Raw genomic sequence first — 17,819 nt, forward strand, 5'->3', positions numbered from 1 at the left:
CCTCCATAGTCCATACTATATAAAAAAGGTATCATTTCATGGGCCCATCAAAACTACCTCCCTTTCTCCCATCAGCTTTCTTTATTTTTCTTGGGCAAGAAGATTATTGAGACCCTACAAGATCCTTTCATCATATGCAATCATTCACAACTAATTTCTCTACCTTTTCCTTGTTATACATTTGGAATGTAAGAAAGGAGGTAAAACGGTTTCCTTATTTTCTTTACAAGCTGGTAGGTTACAGTATTACACCACCACCTTTGAAATTGTAAGCCTTCTACGCAAGCTTTCTCTCTAATTATTTGGTAAGAGTTCAATAGCTACAGCAACAAAGGAAAGGAAGGAAAAAACATGCCTTGGAATGAAATGGAAGTGATCTTTTTAAACCTACTTTTCCACCATGTCTAACAGACATATTCAATCGTCAATTACAAGATACGGAAAAAATTGAATACAGAAAAAGAAACCCATTTTTATTTGAACATTAATATACACAGTGTATCAACTTTATTACAATCCATGAACAATAAAATACAGTATTTTTCCCATCATTATTTTGTAGAAACAAACAGGAGAAGTAAACTTTCTTCTTTCATTTCCTAGTTCAATCCAGCCTGAAATAAATAAAAAATAAGAAACACAATTACAATACTATCATTCAATCCAATAATAACAAAAATAAAATGAATACAAAATATTGCTATTGAATTTTACCTTATGTGGTCCTTCTCGATTTCTAATGCTGAAAGAGACCCACAAAAAATTCCCAACTGAACTAGAAAATTAAAACCCTTTTTAATTCATGTATATCTAATGGATCAAGAATACAAAATTACACCACCCAAGATCTTAATACAAGTATATTTAATTTCCTTCTCTTTAGAAGCAAGGGCATGGGAAAACATTTCCTATTGCAATCCCATTAACATATTTGCATGAGCTAGTTGTGGTTTTCCCTCCACTTCCAACCAAATTAATGTTATTCAACACTATCCCATGACATGGAAAGCTCTTGCTGCAATCAAATTCCACAGCCACATCTGATTCACTTGTCCCTTTGATGTTATTGTAGACCACATTACTTACTTCCACAGCTGTATTCTGCAAAACACGTCAAAATTCTTGTTGGATTTAAGTGTGAGATCCTATTTAGAAGAGTGAAAGTAAGAAAGGGTCTGGTGGGGGTTGAGAAATCACCTTTTCTGGGCATGGTTTGTTGGAGTCACAGTAGTTTTGGTCAATGATTATAGGATTGGTGACATCGCGCATGGCAATGTTTTGAAATTTTATGTTGCTTGCATTCCCTGAACCTCCCTGAGTTTAAACAAGGATGACCATAATATTTAATAAACTATAAAGAATGACACATAAAAAGAAAATATGTACTGGCATACACCAGCATACTACATATATAGGGGGGAAATGGGGAGGGGAAAATGGGCAAAAACATGTATACACCAGCATACTACATATCATCCTAACACTGCCAATTGTGGAGGGGAAAATGGGCAAAAACATGGACACACAGTGTCTGCCCATTTTCCCCTCCAGCTTTGATTGGGTTAGGATGATCCTATAGGGCTGATTTTTGGTACATACCCTATCCATGGAATGGATAGGGCCTTCCAAATGAATGCTTTGGATCACCCCAAAAATGTGGCCCCCCATCGTTTGTGAGCTATGCTTAGATAAGCTTATCTGAGCATCTGCTCACGAACCATTTCCTCATGTGTGTGTATCGGAAAATTGTTCCTACGCTCGAGCACAGATAGCTTATCTGCGCTCGAATGCAGAAAACAGGGGTGGGCCCATATTTTTTAGGGGATCCAAAGCATTCATTTGATGGGCCCTATAGCAAAAATGAATGCTTTAGTTCCCCCCAAAAAATGTGGGCCCACCCTATTTCTGCACTCTTTCCTATACATGGAAGGGTTAGGAAAGAGTGTCTACTCCATGGAGTAGATAAGTTATCTACTCCATTGGAGAGAGAGAGAGAGAGAGAGAGAGAGAGAGAGATGATATCTGCACTCCCGAGTTTTGATAATGGCACTTTATATTAACCTCTTTTTTTATTGGCTGTTGAGAGCTTGTAGGAAATGCTAATAAAATTGTTATCTTACAAAAAAAAAGGTATATAGAAACTGCAACAACTTCTAAAATCTTATATCCAACAAAGTCGTTTTATTAGTTCGCCTACAACTCCCAAACTGTTTAGGCGAGATTCATGGAAAGGCCCCCTGATCCCGGCAAACTTCTCGTCTCCATGGAGGATCTCCGGAAACGGGAACTCCTTTTCCCTAGATGTTCTTCTGTTTCTTCCATATCTTGTATGGTTGCTGGACCAGATAAAGTTTCTGAGTCCAATTCTCGATTTCCTCTCTTATCTCAAGCAGATGTAGAATCCTTGCTCAATGAAAACAAAGGTGTCTGCAAGAAACTCCCACCGCCAGTCATCTCTTCAAAATCCTCGTCTGAGAAAAACTCATCTGGAAAAAAGAAAAATAGAAAAAAAGGCCTCAAGAAAATTCTCCCTGAGGAACCTGAGACCCTAAATGCTTTCAAACCCAACCCCACCCCCCCCCCCCCCCCCCAAGCCTACTGTAAACCAAGTCATACTTGCTTCCTCCCTCCCTTCCAACTCAGATGGTCTGATCCAGGCCCCTGAACCCCTCTCTGTTCCCATTGAAACATGTATCCTCTCAGACCATTCCTTTCCTAGTACTATTACTAGCAGCTCTACTCCAAGAATGGAGCTGCTCCCTCCGGCGTCCGACACCCCCTCCCTCCTGCCTGATACCTCTTTCCACCAGGGTTTGCTGCCTTTACCCTCTGGTCTATTTCCTGGACCAGGAAAATCCCCGATTTTTCCCCCTCTCTGCAAAATTCTCGCCCTCCCCATCGGCCCTCCGGAACCCGCAGTTACCCATCGGGTATTACCCAAAACCTGCCTAGGCGCCAGGCCGGATCTCTGAGCCCGCCAAAAAACCCCTTTGAAAATTCTTTTGAACTTCAAAACTTCCCGCCCCTTCTTTCAATCTCAAAACAGGGTCCCACTCATTCTCAATATCAGGCAACAGTTCAGCATTTTGCAGTTCAAATTGAGCAGGAACTTTCTGTCTCCCGCCTCAACACCCAAGTTTGCCCCTCACCCGAACCTCAAACCCAATTGAAACCCCCCAATAAACCTTCTCCACCCACCCATGGACAAACCTCTTTAACAAACCCAAATCCTCCATCCCTGTTAAACTAAATCGAGTCCAGATGCCCAACCGCTCTGACTCTGGAAACCATATCATCAACTTCTCTAATGAGGAAGTTAAAAAAGGCAGCAACAAATGGGAAAATAGCCTAGTTGGGTTTTTCCTTGGAAAAAGACCATATGTTCTAAACCTTCAGGAAAACTTGGAAAAAAAAATGGAATCTAAAAGGCTCTCTTCAAGTATCCTCTCTCAGAAACGGTTTTTTCCTATTCAGGTTTAGCTGCAATGAAGACTGTGACAAACTCCTTGAAATGGAAGGCCACATGTACGCCAGTAGACCCCTCATCTTGAAGAAATGGTCACCTAAAATAGTTCTCACAAAACCAGAGCTAGCATCCATCCCAATCTGGATCAAGCTCCAAGGCCTCCCCCTCCAATATTGGAACCAAGATGGCATCAGCAAAATAGGCAGTGCTATCGGCAACCCCCTTTACATGGATGCTAAAACAGCAGAAGCTACAAGCCTAAACTTCGACAGACTCTGTGTAGAAATTGAAGCGGGTGATCCTCTCCCCTCCTCAATTGAAATCCATTCCCCCTTCGGAGTGGAAATGCTCGAGGTTGAATATGAATGGAAGCCCCTCTCCTGTAAAGACTGCAAAACTTTCAGTCATTCAGCGGATAAGTGCTCCAAAAAATCACAATCAGAGCAGAAATCTCTCACTGAATGGAGACCTGTCCAAAAGAAATCGACCCCCATCGATTCAGAACCTCAACTCTCGATCATTGCTGCTCTTGTTGAACCATCCCTTCCTGAACCTGAACTCCCCCACCCCTCCTCTCAACCCGCTCTACCTATTCCAGTTTCTGAATCCCCCCCTCTCTCAACCATTCAAACTTTCAACCCATTTTCTTCCCTTGACTCTGATAACCTTTCAGAGCCATACCCTGAAGGAAATCAAATTGAGTTTACTGATGAAGACTCTGAACCAGAGTTACCAAAGGCTTTTGCTAACCTAAAGAAACTCTGGTCCCCGGGTCTTGCAAACACATGCAAGATACCTGACAAGCCAAATTCATCCCCTGCAAATGCTCCTGGTAGTGCCCAAATTTCCACCTCCCAAAATACCACATCTCTTCGCACCATACAAGCTGATCTCCCCCAAATTCAAAAAATGTCTGACACTAGTTGTCCTACCTCCCTCAATCCAACCAATGTTACCCATGATTAAATTCGGTATTTGGAACATTAGGGGTCTTGGTACATCAAACAAAAGAAAAGAAGTGAGAAATCTGATACAAAAGAACAATCTTCCCCTTATCAGCATCCTTGAAACACATGTTTCTCAAATCAACATGCAGAGATACATTGATGAAATCTGCGGGACTTGGAATTCCTATGGTAACTACTTATCATCTGACAGAGGTCGAATTTGGCTTCTATGGAACCCTCAGATGATTCACCTCAACATTTTGCTTGAGTCAGATCAATTTCTTCATTGTGAGGTCAGATATCTCCAAACTCAAATTAATTTCAATCTCACCTGCATTTATGCCAGAAACAAAGGCATTGATCGAAGAGTCCTCTGGAACCAACTCCACTCAATATCCCTCAACATTGTCCTTCCCTGGATCACTTCGGGGGACTTCAATGTCACCCGATTTTCTAATGAAAGAATAGGAGGAGCTAATCCAAATGCTGTCGAGATGGATGAATTCAACAACTGGGTGGACTCGTGCTACCTTTTTTATCTTAGATCCCAAGGTCAATCTCTCTCATGGAATAACAGATCCAAAACTGGTAACTTGAAACTCAGAAGACTTGACAGAGCTATGGTAAACTCAGCATGGCTGGAAAATTTCCCAAGATCCACAAATTCATACCATCATCCTGGCCTCTCTGACCACTCCCCTCTCATAATCCAACTGGATAACAACCCCCACACCATCAAAATCCCTTTCCGATTCCAGTCAATGTGGTTGGAAGACTCCTCAGTTTACGAAGTGGTGGAAAGAGCTTGGCAAACTAAAATTGAAGGCACTCCTTTGTTCTGTGTCACCCAAAAACTCCGAGAGGTAAAAAAAGCTCTGAAAACATGGAACACTGATACTTTTGGAAGAATTGACATTCAGGCTCCTCTGTTAAGACAACAACTGGATGCAATCCAAAATCAGCTTGCCCTCTCTCCCACTGATATAAATTTAAGAAATGCTGAAGAAGAAATAAAAGATTCATACATTCGAGTTGCAAGAAAAGAAGAAATTCTCTACATGCAAAAATCTAGAGTAAATTGGTTGACTCTCGGGGACTCCAACACTGCTTTCTTCCATTCTGCTATGATGGCTCACCAAAATCAGAACAATATTCAAGGCACATCAACTCCGGATGGTACCTTCTCCACTGATCCCAGTATCATTTCAAATACCATGGTGGATTTTTTCAGCAATCTTCTGAATTCCAGCGAGAATAACCAACCAACTGCCAAATCCATCATCCCTGACCCCATCAGAAATTTAACCACCCTCCAGCTGGATCACCTTGCAAAGCCTTTCTCAAAGGAAGAAATTTGGGATACAATCTCCTCTTCTGATGGGAACAAAGCCCCTGGCCCTGATGGTTTCAATGGCGATTTCTTTAAAGCTTTCTGGTACCTGGTAAAAGATGACATCACTGAAGCTATTCTGTCTTTCTTTTCCAAGGGTAAAATGCTCCCTCAACTTAACTGCACTTTCATTGCCCTTATCCCAAAGACCCCCGATGCAGCCTCTCCAGAAAAATATCGTCCCATAGCCCTCTGCAATTTCCTATACAAAACTATCACAAAGCTAATGGCAAGTAGACTAAAACCAATCATGGACTCCCTGATAAGTCCTTTCCAGTCAGCTTTCATCCAAGGTAGATCTATACAAGATAATATCCTTCTCTCCCATGACCTTTGTCATAATTTTCATAGGAAAACCTCCACCAAGGCTATGTGTATCAAAATGGATCTCAAAAAGGCTTTTGATAGTGTGAATCACTCCTCCTTGATTTCATTTCTTCAAAAAATTGGTTTCCCCCAGATGTGGTGCAACTGGATACACCAATGCATTTCAACACCCCCTTTCTCAATCCTCATCAATGGTTCCCCGCAAGGCTTCTTTAAATCCTCAAATGGCCTTAGACAAGGGGATCCTCTTTCCCCTCTCCTCTTCTGTTTCGTAATGGAAATGCTAACCTGTCTCCTTCAAGTTTACCTTTGCTCTGGTCAGATTTCATCTCCGTTTTCTTGAAAAAATTTCACTATTTCCCACCTCCTTTTTGCTGATGATGTAATGTTGTTCGTGGACCCAACCTCCTCCTGTGCTGAAGGTGTAATCAATTGCCTAAATCTTTTCAAGCAATGTTCTGGCCTTGAATTTAACCCCGGGAAAAGTGAAATTTTCTTTTCAGGAATCTCGAATGGGGTCAAAAGAGCAATCTGCAACATTCTCCGTATGGAAGAGGGTCACCTCCCAATCAAATATCTGGGATTACCTCTCATTACATCGAGATTAACAGCCTCTGACTGCCAACCCATCATCGATAAGATCAGGAACCGCCTCTCTGTGTGGACCAACAGAAACCTCTCAAGATCAGGAAGAGCTGAACTTATCAGAACAGTTCTCAGCACTTACCAGATCTACTGGTCTGCTGCCTTTCATATCCCTGCAATTGTCCTGGACAACATTGAAAAAATTCTGCGGAACTTTCTCTGGTCTGGTAGTAACACTGAGAAAAAATACCACAACATTGCTTGGGAAAGCTTATGCAAACCTAAAAGAGAAGGAGGCCTTGGGATCAGGAGACTTCCAGAGTTGAACAAAGCGGCTCAACTCAAGCAACTGTGGCATATTCTTGACAACAAAAATGTTCCTTGGGTCAAATGGTTTTCTCTCAAATACATTAGGAACAGAAGTATCTGGTCCCTCCCCATGCCGGCAAAACCATCTTGGGCAGCCAGAAGCATCATCAATGCCAGAAATTTGGCTTCCTCACTTGTATGCTACATTGTTTGCCCGAATTCAAAACTGAACTTTTGGACCGACCCATGGCATCCTGCTGGGCCCATTTCCAATCAAATATCCTTTGAACCCCTCCTCAACCTCATCCTGATCTCTGCATCAATCAATCGCATTTTTGAAGAAGGCTGGTGGAACCTCATCCAAACCCAACCATATCTCCAGGAACTAAAAAAAATAACAGACACAGCTCTCATCTCTTCTAGCCAAGATACAAAAGTCATTTGGAAACCTGAATCTAATGGTCACTTCTCCATTCGAAGCGCTTGGAATTCTATAAGATCTACAGGCCAGAAAGTTCCTTGGGTCTCCTCCATTTGGTTTCCTGGTCATGTTCCAAAATTCAGCACAACTGCTTGGCTCGCTATCCAGAACAAGCTAACCACGAAAGATAATCTCCATTTCCTCGGCCCAGCCAGAGACAGAACCTGTCCTCTTTGCACTGCGGAACCAGAATCGACAAACCACCTTTTTTTCAATTGCAGCTATAGTGCCTGGATTTGGAGACAAATTTTAGGGCGAGTCTCTGATCGTAAGAAGCAAAAGAAATCCCTAAATGAGGAAGAAGCATGGATAAGAGGTAAATTTAAATTGAAGGGTCAGTCATACACTTTTATTCGCTTATTGTTCACTGCTTCTATCCATCATTTATGGCTAGAAAGGAACAACAGAGTTCATGAAGGTCGAAATCTGCACAAGCATTTCACTTTGAAAAAAAATTTCAGAGCTGCGAGAGAAAAATCCCTCTTCCTAAAGCTAGACGACAATCCCTCCGAGATCTCCAGGAAAATTTCTCAGCTCTGGAAGCTTCCTCTGTTCCATAAGCAACTGTCACTTAATATTTGCTCCTGGAAGCCCCCGCAGCCTGGATGGATTAAACTCAACACCGATGCATCTCTTGCAAATGAAGAAGGTAGCATTGGAGGCTTACTAAGAAGTAGTGACGGCAAATCTCTCAGCCTGTTTTCTCTTAGCTACCCAGCAGCTCCCATTCACGATCTTGAGATTGAAGCAATTCATATGGGGCTCAATCTTGCAGTGAGGGCGAATTACAAATGCCTATGGATAGAATCTGATTCCCTTCTTGCTGTCAATGTCATCCAAAAATCAGCTCCATGTCCATGGACAAAACTTATATCTCTTGAAAAGATAGACTCGATGCTATCAAACCTGCAAGCGTGGAGCATCTCCCATCTATGGAGAGAAGGGAATAGAGCAGCTGATTATCTATCCAAAAGCAACTGTCCTATGAAAGGATTCCCAATCACTCATTCTGTATTTCCTGATGAATTCCAAAATATTTTGTTAGAGGACTCCTCGGGAGCCATTTATATCCGTTTGTAATTTTCTTTTTTCTTTTCAATATATCTGGTGGGGGTCTGCCTAACCCCAAATTACCGATCAAAAAAAAAAAAAAAAAAAAATTTCTAAAATCTGGTTAGTAAAGGAGTTTAATGCCACTATTGAAATATGGGAGCCTGGGTATTTTGTATCATTATGTACTTATATATAAACAAACCCTTACCTGGCAGGTTTTGATCCTGACCCCATTTGTTGTTCCAACAATATTAGCTCCATCTACTATTACTTGGGAGACATGCGCTTCTGAGTTGCCAGATCCCAGGCTTCCAATACTGGGTTCACGAAAGCAAGATTTGGAAAAAAGACAAAAAAAAATTGTTAAATTCTTGTTAATTAGGAAATGTTGGAATTAAAAGTTTCAAGAAGGTTTGGATTGAGTTTGAGACCTGATTCCATGGCCTGGTCCACAAGTTATGTCTGTTGCTTTGACGTTTTGAGACCCACTTACTATTGAGATGCAGTCATCACCTTAAAAAATAATGGTGAATATACAAATCATAATTGAGTTCCATTGAAATAAAAGAAGAACACGAAATGGCATCGTTTCATCTTTTTCTTTCTCTTTACCTGTTCCGATGACACAATTTGTTATTTGAATGTTTTGAGTACTTGTGATATGAATTCCATCTGTGTTGGGGCTTGTTCCTGGTGCAGTTATCATGAGATTGGAAGCTTGGACATTGGTACATCTCTCAAAAGAGAGATGAATTTGTTGGCTGTCCCTAATGCTGAGGTTAATCACTATCAAGTTCATGCATGAAGAAAAGGTCAAGGCCTGTTGAAAAAAAAAACCCAAAGATGGAAGAACATCAGTTCCTTTCTTTAACTACTTAAACCTTTTTTAAGATTTTTATAGAAAGAAAGCTGAAAGTGGAGAGGAAATGTATTTATTTAAGCATCTCTATAATGAAACTAAACATGTGTTCGGTGGAAAGAGAACAGGAAATGTACCGTTGGAGCCTGCGTGCAAGGCTGCAAATTCACAGATGAGGAATTTAAAAAGAATTAGCCCTTGTTGAAAGAAAATGCTAGTTTGTTATATCGAATTTGGTGATTGTGAATTCAAAAAACTTACAAAAGCTTTGTTGATTTTGCAGGAGTTTTTCCACCATATCTCTCCATTCCCATTGATAGTCCCAGCCCCATCAACTCTAAGATTCTGAATATTCTTAAAGTTAATCCAGTATCTTCGATCCCGGTCCCAATCCGATCGATCTGAGGAAGCTTCAATGGTTCCATATATCTGATGCATTAGGAAAAACAAATAAATATAACATGTATATGAACTGAAATGATAAGGGAAACAAATACACTTAATAATTTGCATGGGGGTCAATCTTCATATACAAAAAAAAATAAAGACCCATATGTGTTTGCCTAATTAAATTTATCTCACCATTACTGTGACAGATGACTTGCAAGGACCTGAGAAGGTGATTGGCTTAAGAAGGTAGTTTTTATTCTTAGATATCACAAGAACAGATGGACCAGATGAACAAGCTTTCTCCCAAGCCTTCTCAAATGCCTGACAGTTACACCATATAGAAAGTGAGACTTTTCAAAACCACACAAGAACAAATAGACCCATTCACAAACAAAAAGTAAGACATCATCAAAACCCAATGAGGATTCAATCACAACTGTGTGATTTTCTGTTTTGTTTTTATCATTTTTCTATTGGTTCTTACCTGTGTATCATCTGATCCATCACCTTTAGCTCCAAAATCATCCACATTCACCATTATAGGTGAAGAATAAGGACTCTCCGCGTGAACTAACCGCTTGAAACTAAATAATTGGGGTTCGCCATAGCCTATTGAAGTCGCGAATTCCTCCCCGAATTCGCCGGCATCTTGGTTGATAGTGCCGAAATATGTAGGATAAGCACTTTTGTCATAAGGAGAGGCTTCATCAACATAATCAGAGAGTGGGTCCTCAAGAAAATTGCCATAACAGGAATAAGAACAACAGCATAGCATTAAAAGGGGGAATAAATGTCTTTTTAGACCCATATCTCTCACTTGTAAGAGACAGATAAAACAATCAATCTGATATGGAGTACTTGATGTTCAAGAGGTATGGTGGTGAAATCATGTCATGATGAGTTTCTATATATATATAAACCAGTGGTAGCTTTTGAAGCTACTAGTAGGCCGAGAGAAAGAGGGAGAGAGATTACAGTTTGTACTCGATCCATGGCGGCTGTGGATAGTGTGTTCTTCATGATAATTCTAAGGTATGGATTGAGATACAAGAGATTGAGACGTAAGGATTTCTTGGGCGGTCGCTGACCTTATTGCACCACCTTCTCAAGTCTCTTGTTCTCCAAACGAAAGAAAAAATAGAAAAGGGAAAAAGATTTTTCTGCTAGCTACCGCCCTTTCCTTTCCCCATTTTCCATGTTACTCATAATCATGCATGTACATATCCACATAGGTAGACAAGAATATGTATCATATACAATAATACATACATGAAGCTTATAGATTTACACAAATTTCTTCTTTGTACATGACATACGTGTTATGAATTTGGGGCGCTAAATAGTACCCCCGGTTCTAATACTACTTGTCGGGACCAGGGTAGAACTCATCCTTAAAAGCTAGCCGTTAAGGGGAAGGTGCCCAAGCCCTTATAAGCCCATCCACATCTTTTTCACTTTTCCAAAGTGGGATCTCTTTGCATTCGTGTGGAACCCTCAACAATACGAGAAACACCATACATGTAAGCATAAACATGTGTTCAAATCTTTCCCAAAACCCCTTACATAGTTTTCTTTTTCTTTTTTTCTTTTTTAACTCAAGCCGGCACCTTAAATTTTATTAGTAAGAAAAAATAGTGGAAGAGGGGGACATGCTGCCCGACCTCCAACCCAAAGATATACAATGAACTAAAGATTGCCTCTATAGCTAGCAATTCCCAAATGCTATAAATATAAAACGGTTCCTACACATATGTGTAGATAAGTTATCTACACACTAGCTTAAAATACATTGGGGGCCACATTATTTGGGTGATCCAAACCATTCATATTTAAGGCCCTCACATAGATAGGGTGTCCACAAAAAATCAGATCCATAGGATCATCCTAACCATTCGAACTGTGGAGGCAAAAAATGGACTAATTTGTGAAGGTTTAAAGACATCCATTTTACCTCCACAAATCGTAGGGTTGGGATGATCCTATGGATCTGATTTTTTGTAGACACCCTATCTATGTGAGGGCCTTTAAAATGGATGGCTTCGATCACCCAAACAATGTGGGCCCCCACTGTATTTTAAGCTAGTGTGTAGAGAACTCTCTACACATATGTGTAGGAACCGTTTTCTCATATTATAAAACCCCATATCAGCACAAATACTATAAATCACATGAATGGATATACTCATGAAAATATGTATGCATGAAGTTGTAGATGATGTGCATGAAGTTATGCATCCATGCACATGTACAAACAGATGGACCCCCTAACAGTGATCATATTTTGTCACGCGGGTTGGCCAAATGTATTTTTTATTCATAGATAGATGGCTTATGGTCTACGGAAGAATGGGTTCTATCCATTGTTTATTGCCACGCCCACATATCCATGGATTGCAAAGGATATCGACATGAATGTGGGTGATGTCAAAGGGGTGGAAAATGTCTCAGATTTTTTTCCTCCACTCTTTGTGGGAGAGGAGGTAAGAAAAGGAGAAGGTGAGAATGTGGTAAGAGAACGGCATTTGCGTGTGTTTTGGGGCGATGGTAATGTTTAGACCATGAGTTGCCGTGGTGAGTTTGGGAAAAGGAAGGGATGGGTTTGGAGGAGGGCTCGGCGTTTGTGACTTGGGTTTGTTGCTTTTAACGTTTGGGTTCAAAGGCTTATCCTTGTGACATAAATGTTACCAAGACTTCATTCCATTTCTTTTATTGGAGGGACCCTTTTCTTTTCCCATTGTGGTATATGATTGTGGGTGATCAATGTTTGCTTTGCCTCTTTAGGATTAGTGACGACTCTAGTGAAGGAGAGTTCATCCATTGGATGACAAGTATCTCAAGGCTCTTATCGATGGCCTCCACCTGTCCTTCCCACGCCGCACGTCTCATCAGAGAGTCGTGCTGCTAGGGGTGTTAGGAATCTTAGGGGGCTATCCTTGTTTTTAACCTGCTGAATTTACGAGCGATGCGTATGAGGAGTGTTGAGGATGATTAGATGGCGTCTTAACGAATGTCGTAGTCGAATCTAGTGGTAGAGGGAAGACCAAGGCTTCATATGAGCCATTAGATCAAGAATCCTGCCCTGGAAGGCCAATTCAATACTAGAATATCCGTTTGATGTTGAGGAGTTTGTGTTTGATCGGTGAATTGATTACTTTCTCTTTTGATATGGGCCGTTGGATCTTGTTTTTCAACTCACGAACATGATTAATGCGAAAAATATGAGCATTCTATATACTTTTTATGAAAATGTTGATTTGGGGATCCTCCTAAGGCAACCCACACATAAACACATGGTTATTGTTAAGTTGTAATCTTAGTCATCGAACTTTGGGTCCCACATAGTACACAGATCGTCGAGAACTTATGTTGGTTCTATTTGAATCTTTAATAGCTTGCCAAGAACATATGTTGCGTCCATCTATATGGCTTAGCTTTTTTTGGCAAGCTATTAAAGATACCTTAGGCTCTGTTTCTTTCGTCATAAAAAGGGCGTAGAACAAAATTTATGCCTATTTCACTAAAATGGATGTAAAATTGATTTTGTACATGTGACAAGTTATGTCTTGAGACACGTCTCTTTGATTCCTTCTTCTTCTTCTTCTTCTTCTTTTCTCTCTTTTTCTAATTTGTTTGTATGTCTTTCCAAAAGTCGTCTTTAGATTTAGATTGAAGGATGGTTAGGTATCTTATCTTTCTTTTTATATAGCTAAGTGTAGATCCATTTTTTTTTATAGGTAAACTGGGGTTAGACAGACCCCGACCCCAATATATTAAGAAAAAGATAGAAAATTACATCCGAGGGTAGAGGGACTCCAAAGAGTCCTCCAATACAGCTAAGTTTAGATCCAGATTGGACAAAAGGGATGATCCAAACCGTCCATTAGATGGCCCACAGCCTAAATAGGTCGTGCCCCAAAAATCATTTCAATAGGTTGATCCCAACCCTCCGATCTATAGAGGGTTAGGATCAAGTGATCAACCCGGAGGGTTGGGATCAACCTATGGTGCTAGCCATAACCTATTCAGGCATCAAACCCTTAAAAAATAGATTAGTATGACAAAATCACCATCCTTTGCATTAGAAAAAAAAGCCATCTAACTAGATTAGCATAACAAAATCACCACCCTTAAAAAAGCCAAGTGACTTGCGGGTGCCGGCGGGTTGACCCGACCCGACCCATGTTTTTGCGGGTTGGGTCACCCGCGGGTTAGTTTTGACGGGTCACTAAAACTCAGACACGTGCCCGCAAATTTGCGGGTGGGTCGGGTCGACCCGCGGGCACGGGTCGCTTTTGCCGGGTCTACTTAGCACAATTGTGTCATCAAGTAGTGTCCCATCAGGATCAACGGTTCCAATCATCAAACATGTACAAATGGCGATGCCCATCCAATTAAGTCGGATAAGAAATGCCCCAATCGTAAGAGTTTTACCAACATCATCTTTGTGGCTGATAGAGATTTTCTTTTGGCTGAATTAAGCAATAGGAGCAATCCACTCTAACTTCTGCCTTGTCATTACAGTGGCATATTTGGATTGCCGGAATCAGACACAGGAACAGGCATCAGATTCCGATTGTGCCGGATTTTGGGGTTGGAATGAGACTTTTATCAATTTTTAATTAATTTTTTGAATGAGAATACAAAAATAGGTTGCCAATTCTGATTCTTAATTCCGGCAGTACAAACTCAGCCTACAAACAGTCTTGCCCGTTGCACCTAGAAAATAAGCAACTCTGAAACCAATGAACTCCCTCCGTCCAAACTAGCTCTAATTTTCAAGGATCTAATCTCACTCGTTCATATACTAGTATGCCATATGAAGTTTTGTATTTTTTTGGAAGGTATCCATTTGAACCTTTGTGCACGTCCTGAATTCCGATACTTACAATCATTCCAGGCAAAGCCCATCTCTTCGCCATTTCCATTTCCATTTCAGGAAAGAAAATTATAGACTGGGTTGGGTTGTTAACCTTTGGCGATTTTCCCATGATTTAGAACGAAAACGGAAACTAACAGCTCATTAGTAGCTTTCAAAAACTCCAAATTGTCAAGTGTGCATTTTGTTGGAATGAAACCAACGAGGTTGGAGGGAGAAGATGAGTTTCAAGAGAAGAAAATTGTTCTCTCGATATCAAACACACAAAGAAAGTAACCCAAGTTGTTGTACTACTCAAAACCCTTCAATTTTCACTTAAAGAACTTACAAATGAAGAAGATACATAGTCTAAAACATAACATACATTCCAAATCCGAATTTAATAAGACTTAACTAATCTTAGCTTCCTTAAGTACCACTAACACACTATCACATGAAAAGTAAATGACTAGCACAATTCCAAAACACAAAACATAGTCCCAAGGCCATTAAATGCCACAAAGGAGATTTCCAATGTGGTCAAGAATCTTCCAAGCCAAGAAGTCAAGTGGATAGATGATCATGATCTTTTGGTCAAGATTAATTTCCAACAGCCCCCCTTAAGCTAGACCACTACAATACCGAATTTTGCCTTCATCTTGATGAATGTATCGGTCTTCAAAGCTTTTGTAAAAATATCCGCAACTTGATCTTGAGTCTTGCAAAAACGAACGTTGACAACTCCACCATTTACCAAGTCTCGAATGAAATGATACTTGATCCTTATGTGCTTGCTTTTGCCATGAAAAACTGGATTCTTTGTGAGTGAAATAGCCGAACTATTATCACAAAATAAATGTGTACCACGTTCTTGAGGATGTTTGAGTTCTTCTAATATCCATCGTAGCCAAAGACCTTGACAACCCGTCGAAGATAATGAAATGTACTCCGCTTCCGCCGTAGAAAGAGCAACAACCGATTGCTTCTTTGATGTCCAAGAAATTGCACCCGAACCAATGTTAAAAACATAGCCGGAAGTACTCTTGCTATCATCAACACTTCCGCCCCAATCACTATCACAATAACCAATCAAACTTGAATCTTTAACTCTTCCATAACGTATCCCATGATCAACCGTTCCACTTACATACCTTAGGATTCTTTTACCGGCTTCCCATTGACTTCTTTTTGGTGATTCCATAAATCTACTAAACATACTCACCGCAAACATAAGATCCGGTCTTGTAGCCGTCAAGTACATGAGACTACCGACAAGACTTCTATAAAGAGTTGCATCAACTCCTTTCTCATCCTCATTCTTGCATAGTTTCAAACCAACTTCCATAGGTGTGCTAATATGTGTAGCACCTTCCATTCTAAACCTCTTTAGCAAATCCTTTGCATACTTCTTTTGAGAAATAAAAATTACATCCTCTTTGGTTGACCTCAATACCAAGAAAGAAATGGAGAAGACCCATGTCGGTCATCTCAAAATTCTTGCATCATATTTCTTTTGAATTCTTCACACATACTTGAACTATTGCCGGTAAAAATTAAATCATCAACATATAAGGAAACAATCAAAAGCTCACATTTAGTGTTCTCTTTGATGTAGAGGGTGTGTTCATAAGGACACCTTTTAAAACCATTCTTCATGAAATATCCGTCAATGCGACTATACCATGCCCTTGGTGCTTGTTTCAAGCCATATAAAGCCTTCTTCAATCGGCACACTTTGCTTTCTTCACCTTTCTTCACATAACAGGGAGGTTGATCAACATACACCTCCTCTTCAAGAAACCCATTTAAGAATGCCAATTTGACATCCATTTGATAAACCTTCCAACTATTTTTTGCCGCCAAAGCTAGAACCATACGAATTGTCTCAAGACGAGCAACGGGAGCAAACACTTCTTTGTAATCAATGCAATACCTTTACTTGTAGCCTTTTACTACTAAGCGAGCTTTATACTTTTCAACTTCACCACTTACATTCAACTTTGTCTTGTAAACCCACTTCACACCGATAGTCTTTTGTCCATTTGGAAGCTCTGTTAGCTCCCAAGTATCGTTCCTTTGGATTGAACACATTTCTTGATTCATTGCTTGCTTCCACTTTTCTTCTTGACATGCTTCCTCAAAACTAATCCGTTCGGCATCGGCAAACAAAGCAAAATTTGCCAACTCTTCATCGGTAATTCTTCTAGACTTTTCATAAATTTCTCTTATGCTTTTCGTCTTCCTTGGAGGAGAGTCAGGGCTTGTTGAAGACGATGAAGATGATGGAGCCGAAAAAGATGAAGAAGAATATGGAGTAATAGTAGGAGCCACATCCTCTTCATTTTCTTCAATTCCACTATCATGAATATCTTTACTTTCATCCATATCTACCAAAACTTCTTTCTTCTTCTCACTTTGATTCCAATTCCAACATTCTTCTTCATTGAACTTCACATCCCTACTTATGACAATCTTCTTAGTCATAGGATTGAACAACTTGTACGCTTTTGAACTTTCACTATATCCAACAAGGATACATATTTCAGATTTATCATCCAACTTTCTTCTTGTTTCATCCGGCAAATGAGAGTAGGCAATACTACCAAAAATTCTCAAGTGAGAAACACAAGGCTTATGACCACTCCAAGCTTCTTGAGGAGTCATACCTTGAACACTTTTTGATGATGCCCGATTCAAGAGATAAATAGCACATGCAACGGCTTCCGCCCAAAACATATTAGGCATCCCTTTAGCTTTCAACATACTTCTAGCCAATTCCATAATCGTCTGATTCTTCCTTTCGGCAACCCCGTTTTGTTGATGTGTGTACCGAGTGGTAAGTTGATGCCGAATCCCATTCTCTTTCAAGAAATTCTCAAACTCATGAGAAACATATTCACCACCTCTATCGGAACGCAAAGTTTTCAACATGAAACCACTTTGCTTTTCAACCAAGCTCTTGAAAGTTTTAAAACATCCAAAGACTTCCGATTTTTCTTTAAGAAAATAAAGCCATGTCTTTCTACTATAATCATCAATGAATGTGAGAAAATATCGATTACCTCCAATTGATGTTGTTTACATAGGCCCGCATAAATCTGAATGCACTAGCTCAAGAGGATTTGATGCCCTCCATGCCTTTCCAATGGGAAAAGAG

At 40.2% G+C, this 17,819-nt stretch overlaps 1 protein-coding gene across 1 annotated transcript; it reads right to left on the reverse strand.

Moving 5' to 3' along the window:
- Nucleotides 1–452: 452 nt before the first annotated feature.
- Nucleotides 453–10,974, reverse strand: LOC143860450 (polygalacturonase-like). Its single transcript, XM_077371114.1, has 10 exons — nucleotides 10,292–10,974; nucleotides 10,000–10,128; nucleotides 9,679–9,846; nucleotides 9,555–9,575; nucleotides 9,171–9,378; nucleotides 8,990–9,071; nucleotides 8,767–8,875; nucleotides 1,198–1,314; nucleotides 715–1,101; nucleotides 453–614 (listed from the first exon to the last, which is right to left on the reverse strand). The coding sequence occupies exons 1-9, from the start codon at nucleotides 10,613–10,615 to the stop codon at nucleotides 880–882; spliced, it is 1,380 nt and encodes a 459-aa protein (XP_077227229.1). The 5' UTR covers nucleotides 10,616–10,974; the 3' UTR covers nucleotides 453–614; nucleotides 715–879.
- Nucleotides 10,975–17,819: the final 6,845 nt, after the last annotated feature.

Source organism: Tasmannia lanceolata, unplaced genomic scaffold, assembly GCF_043159265.1.
Source record: "Tasmannia lanceolata isolate RefF3 unplaced genomic scaffold, GAP_Taslan_0.1 ptg000003l, whole genome shotgun sequence".
In the NCBI taxonomy this organism is placed as follows: Eukaryota; Viridiplantae; Streptophyta; class Magnoliopsida; order Canellales; family Winteraceae; genus Tasmannia; species Tasmannia lanceolata.